General features: G+C 45.7%; 1 protein-coding gene across 10 annotated transcripts in view; it reads right to left on the bottom strand.

Moving 5' to 3' along the window:
* AKAP9 (A-kinase anchoring protein 9) overlaps positions 1 to 16,708 on the bottom strand; it is a 969,300-nt gene that overhangs the window by 28,593 nt on the left and 923,999 nt on the right. For all 10 annotated transcript variants that reach the window (XM_069211620.1, XM_069211621.1, XM_069211624.1 and 7 more), the window contains one exon: positions 2,307 to 2,392. In XM_069211620.1, the coding sequence (XP_069067721.1) occupies positions 2,307 to 2,392 (86 nt within the window). The remainder of the gene's footprint in view (positions 1 to 2,306; positions 2,393 to 16,708) is intronic.

Here is a 16,708-nt window from a genome sequence, read left to right as displayed (position 1 = left end):
GAAAGGTCCTCTTTTTTACTGATCCTGCCTGGGAATAAGGAGGGATTAAGGACAATCGGATTTTTCATTCCATGTAGTTTACACAATCATTCTGAGAGCTTCAGACTTCTGATGCATGGCCAAAGAAAGATTTTTTGGGGGACAGACGTATGTAAGGTTATGTCAAACTAAGAGTTGGGTAATCTAAATGGTTTTCTGGCAAGAACATTTACAAAAATGAGCATTGTACTGATTAGAGATGAGTATGCGCTCAAGAATGAGTGGGGAGTCTTTAATATCTGGTCAGGTCTATAGATCTAGCTACTCTGCAGCCCATACATTAGAAGATGCATATTGGCAGGTACAAAAGCATCCTGTGATATCTGTGCATGTGTAAGCCTGCAGTACATGAGACCCACCAATCACACAAAGTGCCCTGGGAGCAGGCCATTCCGAATCTAAGGCACTTGTAATGGATGGAGTGGCATTTTCAATAGCCCAAAGCACAAAACAAAATATATTTAAACAATGTAAATGCCAGCTGTAAATCAGCTGTCTTACGTGGGCATTTTAGAACCTTGCGATAATGTGGAGAGAAGTCCCAGAATTCATTAGTATAACCCACAATAAGTGATGCTTGGCAGAGCTGCTGGTATCTGAAAACATTTATCTGGGTATATACAATGCAGGAAAGGCAAATGCAGGAACGCGCAAGGCAACATCAGTTTCAGAAAACACAACACACCACATACTGGGTCTGAACTATGGGAGGCAAGCTCCTTGATGCACTAGCGTTTGACCTCTGGAGGGAAAGCACACCTACTACCATGCACTACCCAGACCTTCAGTGACGTTCAGCCAGTGAGATTGTATGACATAACATTTTATACAGCGGGGCAGGTGCCACAGGTATTGACAACTATATAACGCTCACTAAAAGTAACTTTAAAAAATTCTTTTTTTCATGAACCAGTCAACTAAATGGCTATTCTACCTTCTTAAAGCTGCCAGACATTTTGAGGAAATTGCCATATTTAAGGGGTAGAAACAGCAACCAGTCCCTTTTTGCTAAGGCATTAAACATGCGCACAAAGGGTAACATTTTGAATCTGTCATGCTTTAGATATCTGTTGAGGATTAGGAGGCCCAGAAAATATAGTGGTCAGTACCATAAGTGGCAACTATTACTTCACTGACCCCTGTGTACATTCTGATGCCCTCTTGCAAGAGGGCATCAGAATGTATACCCATGTATCTTCATCCAAGAAGAGTTGATTTTGGGGACATTTGAAGTGAAACCTCAAACTATTCACAGGGTGGGATTATCTCAGAATCTTGAATGAGGGTGAGTGGGGGAGAGTGTTTCTTCTCTACTTTTCTGGGAAAATATGATAGGCTTACAGAACCAGGCTGGGAATTAATGCTTCAGAATCCTTTGTGGCCCATGTTCCAGCTATGCCAAATCGGTTAAACTTTTCTCTTAGCAGGCTATAGGTAAGATTAAGACCATTTATTATTAATATTTTATTATTTAATACATTTAAAAGACAAACAACACAACATACGCAAATGACAGTTACAGCAAGGTCGCACTCTTGTTGTCATTCAACGTAGAAGAGTAATTTTACTGAAAACAATACGTAGTTGTTAATAATTCCTTGAGCGGTGCTAAACCTTGTTTGACAGTTGACCTGGTGTTCAGACAGGACCCCCTGAAGCAACAGAGTTGCAATAGATTTGTATAGGTGTGAAGCCGTCTGCTAGGTTTAGGATACAGAAGATCATAATTTTGCAGGAGAAACAGCATCTGTATTCAATGTATGAACCCCAGGGGAACGCCCTCTCTGAGGGCTTAATCAACATCAGATCGAGGCTCCGTTTAAGGACAATAATGCACTCTTGGCAACAGTCCACTGATGGAGCAGGACGTCCTGGAATGGAAAGGTCTCCAAGGTAGAGGGGTAAAGTTCTTCCCAATATATAGGTGTGTTTAGTAGCTGCTATGAACTAATTTAATATGCAAAAAGTTTACACATTAGACTGAAGTGAAAACTGTTGTACAAAAATGTATCTGACTCGAGTTTAGTGAAAACTGTTGTACAAAAATTGATCTGACTCGAGTTTAGAATGGGAGAATCTGGACATCGGAGTTGATCATAATGGTTGACTTTTACTTAATGGGTTTTTAAAGTTGTGCTTATGATCAGACACAGCAAATGTCTCAAGCTAGTATCACAGAACCAGTTCTATATACTGTACACTGCTGAATAAAATCATATCAAATGTAACCTGATGTCTTAATTATAAATATTTAGTTTTTTCTTTACCTGGACTCTGTGCAAACCCATTCCTATTAACAGTCATTGAGCTAGGACCCATTGCTCGTTGCCATCTACGAACTAAGAACTTCATTCTGTAAAGCAATATACATATATTCTTCGATAAGTTTTGACTTCATACAATTTAAGGCAAATGTATACATGCTTACTATTTAATATTACTTTGAACTTCCAAACGGTCCAATAATTTCCAAACTGGCTGACACAGAAAACACATCATTATTATATTAATCTCTTGCTAGTAGTCACATTTTTTGCATATTTTGCATGTTAGTCTTGAAACACAACCTTGGAATACAAACGTGTAAAATTTAGAATTAACACATTTAGTATCCTCATGAATTCATTTCTAAGTGGTCCACAGCACCATCTTTCATTACCACTGTGTAAACAGGCCTGTTTCTGGGCCAAATTATACAAATGCCCTCCAATAATTAGGTCTAAAAGAACAAGTTCCTTGCCATCGTTGATGATCTTTCTGGTGGATACTTTAACTGCATATTCTCCCCTCAAGAATATCCCCAGATCGCTGACTGGACAAGGAGAATTTTCTCAGCAATACTCCTGCATGCTGATAAGTGGCATTGTGTGCCCCCGCAATTACTCCGTACTGTCACAGCGGAACATAATATAAGTGCCACCTCTGCAAGCAGATGTAATTCTCTTTATCTTTTCATTCAGCTCACTGACAATTGGATCACTGTGAAAAAATGCAGGTGCTAATTAGGAGTCCACTACACAGAACCAGAAGGTTGGAGGGCAGTGAGGGGTCTACAATTAGATAGAGTATCCAAAGAGGGTTAACTGAAGCTAAGAAGTTTGTTCTTCTGTTGGATACGTCTAACATCATATTCTTCACTTTAGGATTAGATTTCATAGCAGTAACAAAGGCAGTGGGCCAGGGGAGTGGACTCAAAATAAAGTCTTCCAGGACTAGGTGGGCAAAAAAGCCCTCCATTTATATCTGGCTGTCAAAGAAGTAGGGTTTTGTGAACACGTCCACTGACGCAAACATTTCAGCCTGGTAGATGTCGAAAGCCGGCGTCCATTTGCCAGTGCCTTTACAGCAGCCTTGGCCTGGTGGAATGAGCCTCCGGGCTTCTGGGGGATGTCTCTTGGCTAGAACGGAGAAAATTTTAATGCAGAGCACTAACCAGCTAGACAAGGTCCTTGTCTGCATCACCTTCCCTTTCTTTGTTTCAGAAAGGTCTACAAAGAGCTGGTCACACACATGAAGGCCCCCTTGTGCGGTTCATTTTTCAAATAATCTTTATTGAGTTTTTACAAACATGGATAGGTGGAAAGAATACAGCAGTTACCAGTACAACAAGCTGCATGGATGCCCACAAAACCTTAGTTTTTGAGCGTATAATACAATATGTTAGAGCTTAATATGTTGTTTACTGCTTCATGTGAACAAATATTACAAAAGAAACATAATACTGGACTAACTGAAGAATATTGTGACTTGCTGCACATCAAATGAATTTCTGTAGCACAGCTCCTTGTGCGGCCAATGTGAAAGCTCAACATCCTTTTTAGTTCAAGATGATGGAGTCTCTCCTTTGAAGGATGAAGTGGAACAAAAAATGTTGGCCGAGAGATAGGCTGACCAACATGCATATGGATCTCAACTTCTGGCAGGATATCCACCCAGGTCCTCATCACTTACTTGTTTGTAAATACACAAAGGTGGTGCAGGGATGTAAGTCCTGTAGTTCACTCACAGAGCTCGCAAATGTGATGGCAATTAGGAAGACTGTTCTGCGTCAGTAATAGCAGTGGGCAGATGTCCACTGGCTCGAAAGTTGTGCATATAAGAAATGTCACCACTAAGTCCACTGCAGCATGATTGACAGCTTTGGGAGAAATATGTGCATCAGGCATTTGATAAAGCCCATCACAACTTGTAATTCGGAGATGTTTTCTCAGAAAAACGGAGAAAGAGCCAACATATAACCTTTAACTATGCCCACTGCGAGAGTCTGATGTGCCAATGATAATAAAAAATAACATATCAAAAAGTTTGGCCTGTATGACTACCCGGGTACAAACGTCTCCCAGTAGCGAGCACAGATGGACTTTTTAGAAGGGTGCTGGGATGCAGGGATAACATTGTCTACTGCAGTAGGCAGAACAAATGCATTTAACTGTTGCCTCTTAATATCCACGCATGGTGGTGCAGGATATGAAGACTACGGTGCAGGACCATTCCCCCTGTTGCTGAGACAGGAGGGCCTCTCAAAGTGGCAGCCAAATCAGAGGGCAAATGCTCATGCTCAAGAGCTCTGAGTACCATATTGCTAGGACTTGGACCCATTTGCCCTTAGAACTCGAGGCAGGAGAGGTAGTGGCGTGAACGTATACAGGAGACCCATGTCAAATTCCATAAGAAATGCATCTCCTGGTTGATTTCCTGGAAAAACATCCAGTGTGTAGTAGCGCTTCTACTGTACATTCTTGCTGGTTGTGAAGAGTTCTAACCAGGGTGTACCCCACTTATCAAAGATGCTCTGTACCTCTGTGGGTTGGAAAAGCCACTTGAGATCCACAATCCAATGTCTGCTCAGCTTGTCTACTATGGCATTCAGAGACTCTGCCAGATCTTTGCCTCCCAGAAATATGTCCTATTGTTCCAGTTACTTCCATAGGTGTACAGCTTCTTAGTGCAGGTCCCAGGATTCCATTCAGCTCCATTCAGCCCTGCTTATTGCAGTACCACATGATGCTTGTGTTGTCCACGAGGACCCTGCACCAGGATCCCCTGATTGATGGTAGGATTTTGATTCATGGTGGTGCCTGTTTTAGTCACGTTGCAGTGCACAGCATGATTACATTGTTTTCCTGTAGATATGATGGAGTGTTGTAGACAACACAGGTTTGTTTTTAATTTTCTGGTTTCAGCAAGCTTATTGCTTAGGGGTCACATCAAGTGTACTGGGTATTATTGTGCGGGCTAATGTGCGCAGTTTGTGAGTTCCCCATAAGGGCAATACTTTTGAGGTTGAATAATTACATATTTCATTGTCTTTGCTTATAGCTTTCCCCTGATGAAGGGTTCCAGTGAATGATTTATGAGCGTTCAAGTCATAGCTAGCAATACAGTGTTCAAGAATTAAGGTTGAACAAAAACGTATGTAATTGTTAACGGATTGACTCATGATATATATGCACATACCATATTGTTAGAAATGGGCTTCTGGGTGGCTAGGGTCCGCTCCTCAGCCAGGCAGGAACCACCACTCTAGTCAGGGCGAGTATGTTACACACCAAAGATAACCTGTGCTCACCCCCGGTAGCTTGGCACAGAGCAGTCAGGCTTACCCCAGAGGCAATGTCTAAATGGCTTATGCAACATACTCACACCAGTGAACCACAATACATACACCACAAAAGAGACTGCACACAGGTTTATAAAAATATGCTCCTTATATTATAAACACAAATCAGACCAGAAAGCATGGATTCTAAATACTGTGAAACCCTAAAAGGTGATGCTTACAGTTCTGAATAACATCATAACCTCTAATGGTATACAAATGCATTATCAATGGGTATCTTCGGATCATGGTATATAAACCCCTAAAAAATATACCCATGAACATGATAACATCCTATGTCCACATAAATACATGAAGCATGATGAATGCGCTCCTTATGCAATTACTTAAATGCTATGTGTTATCCATTATTGTCTCAGGGCATGACATGTAGGTAGTAAGTAGATGAATCACTGAGGGCCCCCCTAAGGGCACGACCACATCATCATATTTCAGAATTACTCCTTGGGCGATGCAGCAGATTCAGAGGCCACAACCCATCAAGATAGAAATGACACATTAATTCCCATTCGTCATCAGAATTGCCTAGACCACTGCAGGAAACCAACCTTACATGAATCACCACATCACCATGATGCAAGGCATTGGGGGTTTTCATGTACCAAATAGTTACTTTGCCCTTCCTATTCCTGGATATAGCTTTCCTGCCAACGAAGAAGAGCTACTGCAGGCAGTGGGCAACCCTATCTGGGAAAACCATGGGGGAGCAGGAGCACTTGTGCTGCTATTAGTAGTTATAAAGTAATGGCGACCTCCAAGGGATAACTCCGTACAGAGGAGAGGCTCCTGAGTGTGTCCGCTGAAGGGAGATCTCCCCCACAGCTTGTATAGTTAATGTCCCCACTGTGAGGTGTCCACAGATCTTGCTCCAGGAAAGGAGATGAGATTGGGGTGTGAACCCGCAGAAGGGATGCAGGATAACATTCTTCACCCTCTGCAGGTAAAGGGCAAAAGACAGCTGTGTGGACCATAGGCAAGGCGGCTGTCCAGCACTACACTGCCACATGCCCAGAACCCCCAGCCCCCGTGTACGTCAGGCATCCTTGCTGCAGAAGTCAGGTGGAAGGCAGGGCTGTCGCCTATGGCTTTTCTTGTCCCACCAGAAATGCAGCACCCTGGGCTTCCTTAATAAGGGGAGAGCTGCTCCTGCAAGATCTTGTCCAGACAGGAATGCTGCACTGGTAGACCGGGCATATTAGGCTGCGAGCAGACCAAGCACTCACTGCGTGCTAGTCTTTGGCACAAGGTCAGAGGTAAAATTGGAGCACGCACCGGCACTTGTCTTCATTTCAGCACTGGGTGGGGAAAGGGGTTTGGGTGGAAGTGGTCACACTAACCACACGCTTCTCCTTCACGAAAATAAAAGGAGAATTAAAGCGCTGACCACATGTTCCTCCTTGGCCCAGTAGGGAAGGGAAAGGGGGAGCCTCTCTGGATCCTTTTAGATCCCAGGGCAAGTGGGGGACAAATATGCAGGCAGGCTAGCACATAAAACCAGTAATGGTGTTTCCTGCTGGTACCCCCTGCGGGGCCTCAGTCCTCCAAACGTCAGAAAGCAGTTGGCAGCAGGGCAACAAGCAGAAAAGCAATCCTGATGAGTCCTTTGTGCCACCCAGCAGACACCAGACAGCAGGACCACAAACAGAAGAGCAGTCCAAATGACTCCTTTGTGCAGTCCAGTAGTCCTTCTGACAGAGGTTCGGTCCCAGATCCAAAAGTGTTCCAAAACCATGGGACAAGAGCCCCTCTATTTATACACAAAATGCATTTGTTCAGGGGGGTAACTTCAAAGGGACCCTTTCAAGAGAAGCCCAACACCCGTACAAGCCAGCCCTGTCTCTAGACATCAGTAGGGGGTAAATGAGCTCTTTGTGTGAGAGCAGGACACAGCCTATACAAATGTAAGGGCACCCCGCCTCCCACTCTCCCAGCCCAAGAAGACCAATCAATATGCAGATGTAATCATGTTACACCTCCAGCCTCCGTGTGTGGTGGCTGTCTGGTAAGTATGCACAAAGCTCAGCTGTCACTCTATCCCAGGCGTGAATTGGACTCAGGCTGAAAAGCACAAGAGTCATATGCACAAAGAAAGGCCCGCTTTCGAATAGTGCCATTTCCACAAGTGATAATAAATCCACCTTCACCAGTAAGCAGGATTTCTCAATACCATTCCAAACATACTCACGCTACTCCTCATATATCGGAAATTACCACTTGAACATATATAAGGGAATTCCTAATGCACACCTATGACACGGGTAGCACTCACACCCGTGAGATACCAAATATACTTATTGGCACTAACAGGACATGCCACACAATGATGGCACATGTCCTACCTTTTAACTACGCAGCACCCTGCTCATAGGGCTACTTAGGGCCTACCTTAAGGGTGACCTATATGTAGTAAAAGGGGGTTGCAGGCTTGGCAAATAAGTTTAGATACCAAGCCAATGTGGCAGTAAACTGCACACACAGGCCTTGCAGTGGCAGGCCTGAGACAGGTTTGAAAGGCTGATTATGTGGGTGGCGCGGGCTGCGCTGCAGGCCCACTAGTATTTAATTTACATGCCCTGGATATATGGGACACCATTGTACGAGGGACTTATAGGTAAATTAAATGTGCCCAACAGGCGTAAGCCAATCATACCAAGTTTAAAGGAGAGAGCACATGAACTTTATCACTGCTGATCAGTGCTAAAGTGCCCAGAGTCCTAACGCCAACAAAAGAGGGTCAGAAAAACAGGAGGAGGAAGGCAGAGTTTGGGGATGAACCTACAATAAGGGTCACGTCCAACACACATACAGAGTGGAGAATATTAAAGATTTTTTTCCAAATGATCAGGAGTAAATATTTTTCAGATCATTTTGTCAACCTGAATGAGCCACACTGTTGCACGTTTGTCAGTGCGCCTTGGTACTGGTTCCAGAGACCTTGAAGTAGGCATCTTGTAGCTGTTTGTAGTGTTTATTGGGCAGAAAACAAACCAGCATGTCTGAAATTAAAAAAACTGGTTTACATACCACATATTGTTGGGTACACCTACATGTTTTCTCACAAACTAGATGGCCTTTAAAGGCCAGACAGATCGTCCAAAGCTTCAAAATATTGATGTGGAGCTGGCTCTCTGACAGAGATCAGAGGCCTATGATCTACGTCGAATGGAACATAAAGAAAGTAACTGATGATATCATGCAGAGTTGCACTTATATGCGACTTCCTCTCCATTACTTGCTAAATGGTACAGTCATTGCAGAGTCACCCAGAGCCACCTATTGGTGCACAGGAACAATGATGTGAAAATTCTCTGAATCCAGGCTACATTAGTAAGCACGACAGATTAGTCTGTGGATGTATAAAACAAGTAACACTAAGCACACAATCAAAACATGTACTCCTGGCTCCCAACGTGTGGGCGGAGCCAAAGCACCCTTCAAGTGTTGCTCACGTAATTGCCTGGCGATAGCTGCGCTGTCAAGCCAGACCATACCATAACTAGTATTGCACATCAGCACACAAGTTAAGTTAAAGTGTAACACCAGTGCTCAGGTGACTAGCTGGCATCTTGACTATGCAGCGGCTTACACAACAAGACTTGTGCCTTGATTATACTATAAACAGGTACTGAAGTATTTGCCTTTGGCCGTGACTTGATAAAAAATAATCTGGCTTTTGTGTTTCACTGGCAAACTAAATGTTTCAGCAAATAACATCAACCATTTCCGATTTATTCTGAGTAGTAAAGAGACCACTTGCCTTTGGGTGATGTATGCTCTCCTGATCTAAAGATACCCATCTCATTACCAGCTCATTTGGAACCCATTAACTTAAGGGGAATGATTTATCTACTCAACAAACTATCATACATTTCTATAAGGGAACATGCAGCAGTTCTGTAAAATACAGTGCCTCTGGGTATGGCTCTGCCTTCTCTCCATCGGTTAAGTATAGATTCCATTCCATAGTTAAAACAGCCCTAGAGTGAGGGCCAAGTGAATCCAGAGGAAAGTCAAGTATTAAGACAAACTTCTTCATCATTTCTTCAGTGGACTTCTCTGAACCCACATTTGTCAGCAGCTAATATCATAGTCAAAGAAACTCAGAACATAATGAGCACGTTACTTACCTTTGGTAACACATTATTTGGAAGAGACTAGCTACCTGCAGATTCCAAACCTTTGATTTTCCCAGGTGTAAGCCTGAATCCGTAAACGTTTGTTGAGCAATACCCCTTGCATGCGCTGTCTGGTGGCTCCATTCGGCTCCACGCGGTGTCATTGGAGCGAAAGTGATGTTGTGGTCACCTATACAGGAACAACCCAGGTGCGCACGTGTCAGTTACTTTAATCATAACGTTCCACGCCAGAAATGCAGAGCCATGACAAAAACTGGCATATATGTGTGTCTAAACTAGGGCCCCGAAAAAAGGATCACCCGAACTCTAGCAAACAATCCTGCAGAGTGGGGAGGCATGGGTGGGTGTAAGGAATCTGTAGCTAGAGTCTCTACCAGATAATGCGTTACCAAAGCCAAGTAACTTGTTAATCTGATAGAGATTTCGAGCTGCAGATTCCTTACCTTTGGTTAGATACCCAAGCCATTTCCTCCTGGCAGTGGGCTGCGGACAATGTTGTTAAACTATAAAGTCCTCCAGGACTGAAAGGGCAAAATGCCCATCCCTACGCACTTGACTGTCCAGGAAGTAATGTCTGGCAAACGTGTGCAAAGACGCCCACGTTGCTGCTTGGCAGATGTCCAGGACTGGGAAGCCACATGCTAACAATGTGGTTGCAGCTTTTACCCTGGTGGAATGGGCCCACAAGCCCTCTGGAGGCTGGTTATATCCAAGGCGTAGCAGATCTTAATACGTGAGAATCACCCAGTGCAAAATGGTCTGCTTCTGTACTGCCCGCCCCTTCTTCGCTCCCACATACCCCACAAAGAGTTGGTCATCCACCTGGAACTCTTTTGTGTGGTCAAAGTACAAAGACAACGCTCTTTCTGGGTCCAACCATTGGAGTCGCTCTAGTTCCTAAGAGGGATGTGGGGAGCAAAGAAGGTGGACAAGGTGAGAGTTTGACCCAGGTGGAATGGGGTCACCACCTTAGGAAGGAAAGAGGCATGGGTGCACAGCACTACCTTGTCTGGAAATATTGTGAGATATGGTGGCTTAGATGATAAGGCCTGTATCTAACTCACCCTTGGGGCAGATGTTACTGCCACTAAGAAAGCTGTCTTGATGGTAAGCAACAGGAGGGGACAATTGTGCAGTGGGCTTGAAGGGACCATACATATGGTTAGTGAAAACCAGGTTAAGATCTCAATGAAGCATGATAAAAGGCATAGGAGGAAACATATTCACAAGCCCTTTAAGAAACCCATTTACAATCGGGTGCTTGAATAGAGGGTTGATCAGGCATCCGCAGAAAGACGGACAGAACAGAGAGATAGTCCTTCAGAGTGGCCAGAGCAAAACAATTGGGCAAGAGAAAGAATGAAAAGAGGACTATCAGATAGAGAGGCAGAGAGAGGATCTATAGACTTCTCTGTACAATATCTTACAATTCTTTGCCAACAACAGGCACATACCTATTATGAGGAGGAAGGCCTGGCTGCCAAGATAGTGTTACAGACTTCAGGAGGAAGGCTGAAAGCTGTCAAATGTCACAGCTCAGTCTCCATGCATGAAGGAGCAGAGTTGACAGATTCAGGTGGAGAACCCTCCCCTGTTGCTGCAACAGAAAATCCTCCCAATGGGGCGGCCTGATCAGAGGACTGATGCTCATTTTTAGAAGCTCTGGATACCAGACTCTCCGTGCCTAGTCCGAGCCACAAGAATTCCTTGGGCCCAGTCGTTCTTGAGAACTCTGGACAGGAGTGGTATGGGTGTACAGGAGGCTTGAGCTCCACTCACGTTGAAAAGCGTTGCTGAGCGATAGCCACCTTGGAAACTCCAATGTGCAATACTTCTGACATTGCACGTTCTTGCCGGAGGTGCATACATCTAACCAAGGCTCTCCCCACTGCTAAAAGAGACCTTTCACCACCTGTGGATGGAGACGCCACTCGTGATCCGCTAGGCATCGACGGCTGAATTTGTTCATCCTGGCATAAGAGAACCTGCTGGGTGCTGAAACACCAGGGTTATGCCCTGCTGTTCCAGCCATGTCCAGAGAGGGAGGGCCTCTTGACAAGGGGTCCACAACCCCACTCTGTCTTGCTTGTTGCAGTACCAGATGGCAGTAGTGTTGTCCGTGAACAGCTGCACTACTCTTCTCCTTAGCAGATGGAAGACATGCCTTCAACCCTAATCGGATTGCTCTGAGCTCCAACATGTCTATGTGGAGCCTGGATTCTGCCGGAGACCAGAGCCCTCTGATCTCCACCTCGCTCAGATGGTCACTCCATCCCAGGAGTGGCACATCTGTCACTACTGCAAGGTCTGGTTGGGGAACGGTCAGGAGTCTGCCTCTGACCCAATCTCGGTTCAAAATCCCCCACTGTAGGTCTCTCGCAGTTCCCTCCCAGATCTGGACCATGTCGGAGAGATTTCCCTGATGTTGCACCCACTGGAACTTCAATTCCCACTGCAGAGCCAGGATATGCAATCTGGCATGTTTTACCAGCAGGATACATGAGGTCCAGCATCCTCAGAGTCAGTCTCACCGAAACCCAGGCTAGAGACCAAACATCAGTATCAAAGCCTGAATATCCTGGACTCATTGCTCAGGAGAAAAGACCGAATCTGCATTGTATCCAGAACAGCTCCTATGAAAGTGGGCATCTGAGAGGGAGTCAGGTGTGACTTTGACATGTTTATAGTGAACATCGGTGAAAGCAGAAGGTTTGCCGTTGTCTGGCTGTGTGAGGTGACACCTTGGATGAGCCCACCTTCAACAGCCAGTCGTCGAGGTAGGGGAAGACTGAAAACCCTGACCTGCGCAGATGAGCTGCGACCCCTGCCAACACCTAGATAAACACCCTATGGGTGCTGGTAAGAGCCAAATCCAGCACAGTGAACTGAAATTGTTTGTGGCATACCTTGATCCGTAGGCAACGCCTGTGGGTAGACAGGTTGGAGATATGAAAATCCGGCGCTACCAACCAGTCTTCTAGGTCTAGGGAAGACAACACCTGAGCCAACGTAAGCCTACTGACCTTCTCCTTCTTGAGGAGATTTAGGGTCTGTGGTTCTAGAGTAGGGTGAATATCCTTGTTCATTGTGGGTATCTGAACGTAGCGGGAATAACAACCACTACCTACTTTTAATATTGGGACCCTTTCTACGGCTCTTTTGGCCAAGAGAGCCATGAGTTCCTTTCGGAGTAGTAACAGATGATCCTCTGTCGGCCGTTCGAATGTTGGTGGAATGGTGGGAGGAAAGGATTGGAAAGGCAGGACATAGCCTTTCCTGATGATCTGCAGTACCCATGCGTCTGATGTTACAGACGTCCAGTGGAGGAGATTGTAGGAAAGTGCCACGGTTGGCATGATAACCAGCCCCCATTTTGCCTGATGTTGATGCCAACTTTGATTGAGAGTGTGCTGGGATCCTGCTAACCAGGCCCCAGCACCAGTGTTCTTTCCCAAAATCTGTACCTTTGTTTCTACAACTGGCACACCCATGGCACACAGTTAAGTCCCTTGTAAAAGGTACCCATGGTACCAAGGTCCCCAAGGGTTGCAGCATGTATTAGGCCACCCTGGTGGACCCCTCACCCAGCACATGCAGCTCGTGTGTGCTGTTGGGGAGAAAAAGGCCGACTTGACACCCCTCTCAGGGGGCCATGCCCACAAAATACTGCCTGTGGCATAGGTACGTTCCCCCTCTATCAGGCCTTACAGCCGTAAGGCAGGGTGCACTATACCACAAGTGAGGGCACAGCTGCATGAGCAATATGCCCCTACAGTGTCTAAGTCCATTCTTAGACACTGTAAGTGAATTGTAGCCATATTGAGTATATGGTTTGGGAGTTTGTCATTACGAACTCCACAGCTCCATAATGGCTTCACTGAATACTGCGCAGTTTGATATCAAACTTCTCAGCACAATCTTAGAGATGCCCCCTGTATGTTAGCCAAACTGCTAGTGCAGGACTAACCGGTCTGTGCCAGCCTGCCACTTTCAGAAAAGTTTCTGACCACATAGGGTGAGAGCCTCTGTGCTCTCTGTGGTCAGAAACAAAGCCTGTCCTGGGTGGGGAGGTGCTGCATACCTCCCCCCTACAGGAACTGTAACACCTGGTGGTGAGCCTCAAAGGCTCAGGCCTCTTGTTACCATTCCCCAGGGCACCCTGGCTATTGGAGTTGCCCGCTCCTGGACAAAGCCCCTCTTTTGACAGCAATTTTGGTGGGAAAATTAGGGAAAACAGGGAGGAGTGACCACCCAAGCTAGGACCACCTCTAAGGTGTCCAGAGCTGAGGTGATCCCCTCCCTGCAGAATCCTTCATCTTGGGTTGAAGGACAGAGGTCAGAAGGGTTAGGTTTGTGTCCCCCTCCCCAAAAGGAGTGGACACAAGAAGGGTGTGGCCACGCTCAGGGACAGAAGCCATTGGCTATTGCCCTCTGAACCATTAAACACCCTTAAATCCAGGATTTAAGGGCCTCCCTGAACCCAGCTCAACAGATTCCTGGGAACCTGACAAGAAAGAAGGACTGCTTAGAGAAGAAGGAAGACGACAACTGACTTGGCCCCAGCCCTACTGGCTTCAAAGAACCTGCACAAGAACAGCGACGTATCCAGCGGGACCAGAGACCTCTGCCAAGCTCCAGAGGACTGCCCTGCTCCCAAAAGGACCAAGGACTCCTGTGGATAGCGGCCTGTTAAAGAAGAAACAAATACCAAGGGACTCCGGAGCCTCGCCAGATTTGCGAGTCCTGACCACCCTGCACCCGATGCCTTTGGCCACTGATCAGGTAACCCAACTAGCTAGAGAGAGTCCCCAGGCGATTCTGACCACGTGCCAACACTGGGTTGACCTCTACACCCCTCCACGACGACGCCTGCAGAGGGAATCCCGATGACTACCCTGACCGCGAAAGCTCCAGACGGAGATATCCGACTCCTAAAAGACCACTGCACCCGCAGTCCCCAGGCCTTGGAGAACCCGACCTCCGTCGCAGCTATGTTCCGCAAGCGGCCCTCCTCCTGGTCCAACCTATGGTTTGTCCAAGCCAACCCCGTGGACCTCGCCTGCATCTGAGTGACCCCTGGGGTCCCTCATAGGCCAGAATTGGAAACCTGACGCCTTGTTTGCACCATGCACCCGACCGCCCCAGTGTCGCTGAGGGTGTGTGTAAGGTGCCTACTTGTGTGCCTACTTGTGGCACCCCCAGTGCTCCTCTAAACCCCCCCAGGTCTGCCCTCCGAAGTCGTGGGTACTTACCTGCAAGCAGGCCTGATTCTGAGTACCTCCAGTCTGTAAAAGGCTAAAGTACAGAGTCTTTAGCCTTTTACTAAACTGGGGAACCCCTGGACTCTGTGCACACTAGATCTCATTTTGGTATAATATATAAAGAGCCAACTTCCTACAGAAATGATTATGTATTCTCCCTCCAACTGGGTCAGCATGGTCCTGCAGACCTAAACTAGGAAGGCTTTGAGCTGCAGCTGCTGGGGGCTGTGTGACAGATGACTTCTGGCCTGCAGACCCTCTAGGTGTATTGAAAGTATCATAGATTCACATGCTTGAATCAGAGTAGCAAGCAGTAGTGAAGCACTCAACATTCCTGCATCAATTGATAGAACCAATACTACGAATGGAAAAGAAAGCTTTAAATGATCGATTCTTATTCAAACAATAAGTTACTCTACAGTGCTAAACAACAAACAGTGTATTGTCAACAGAAGAAAACATTAGTATACAATGTGCGGAACATAGACTGGGATGGAGGGAAAAAGAAGAATACAATAGCTCACCGTTACAGGAACAGGTACCGTAGCACTGCTTGCCCCACTGCTATACAGTCCTGTGACGTTTCCTCCAAGCAATTATGCTTTGCAAAAGTGTGCGTGCACTTTCAGCTGTCTGCTCTGCATATGTCCTGGGTGGGCACACCAGGGAAGAGTTGTGGATGCTGCAACTGCCCTTGTTGAATGTGCATGCCTTGGTCTGTGCAGAGGTTTTCCTGCAGCTTTGTGACAATAATCAATTGTACTAGATATCCATCTCACAATTACCTGTTTGCAAAGAGGTTGGCCTTTGCGATGAATGCCACAAACAGCTGACTCAACTTTCCAAAGTCCTTCGATTTGTTTAGATAAAACTTGAGACATCCTATGACATCCAAGGAATGAAGAGCCTCTTCCGCTGGTGTTGAAGGATTTGGGAAATGTGACTTTAGGACTACTGGCTGATTAATGTGGAAATCTGAAGGAACTCTGGGTATGAACTTCAGGTTTGTTCGCAGAATGACCATATTTTCTTTGAACTACAAGAAATTGTCTTGAATAGTGAAGGCTTGGATTTCGCCAACTCTTCTAGCTGAGGTCATGGCAAGAAGAAGTGCTACTTTCATTGACAGGAATTTTAAGTCTGCCCTGTGTAGAGGCACAAATGGATGCTTCATTAATTGGGACAAAACTACATAAAGTTGCCAAGACGGCAGAGGTGGTCTGACTGTCAGGAAAGAATGAAAAAGTCCTTTAAGAAACTGTTTAATAATCTTTGTCAACCACAAAGATGGCGAGTTCTTTGATTGCCTATAATAGGAGATCGCAGTCAAGTGGATTCTAATTCTAAAAGATAAGATAGATAAGATAGTACCTGCTCTGGCGATGATGAGAACGGGTGCACGTAAGCTTGTTTGCACCATATGTAAAACCTTTTCCATTTAAGAAGGTAAGTTCTGTTGGTACTATCTGCTGCAGCTCTGGCAAGAATGAGGGAATGTTTAAATGTGCGAATTCGTGGTGTTCAGGTGCCAGGCTGTCAAATTAAGTGATGCTGGATCCGGGAGGAGAATTTGACTGTCGCTCATTGTTAGCAGGCACAGTATTACTGGTAGAGGGATGCTGTGGGTCTCTGAAAGGAGAAGAAGCTCCACA

Source organism: Pleurodeles waltl, chromosome 10 (assembly GCF_031143425.1).
Source record: "Pleurodeles waltl isolate 20211129_DDA chromosome 10, aPleWal1.hap1.20221129, whole genome shotgun sequence".
Taxonomy (NCBI): Eukaryota; Metazoa; Chordata; class Amphibia; order Caudata; family Salamandridae; genus Pleurodeles; species Pleurodeles waltl.
Note: the sequence above shows the minus strand (reverse complement) of the source record. Positions and strands in the feature narration are given on the sequence as shown.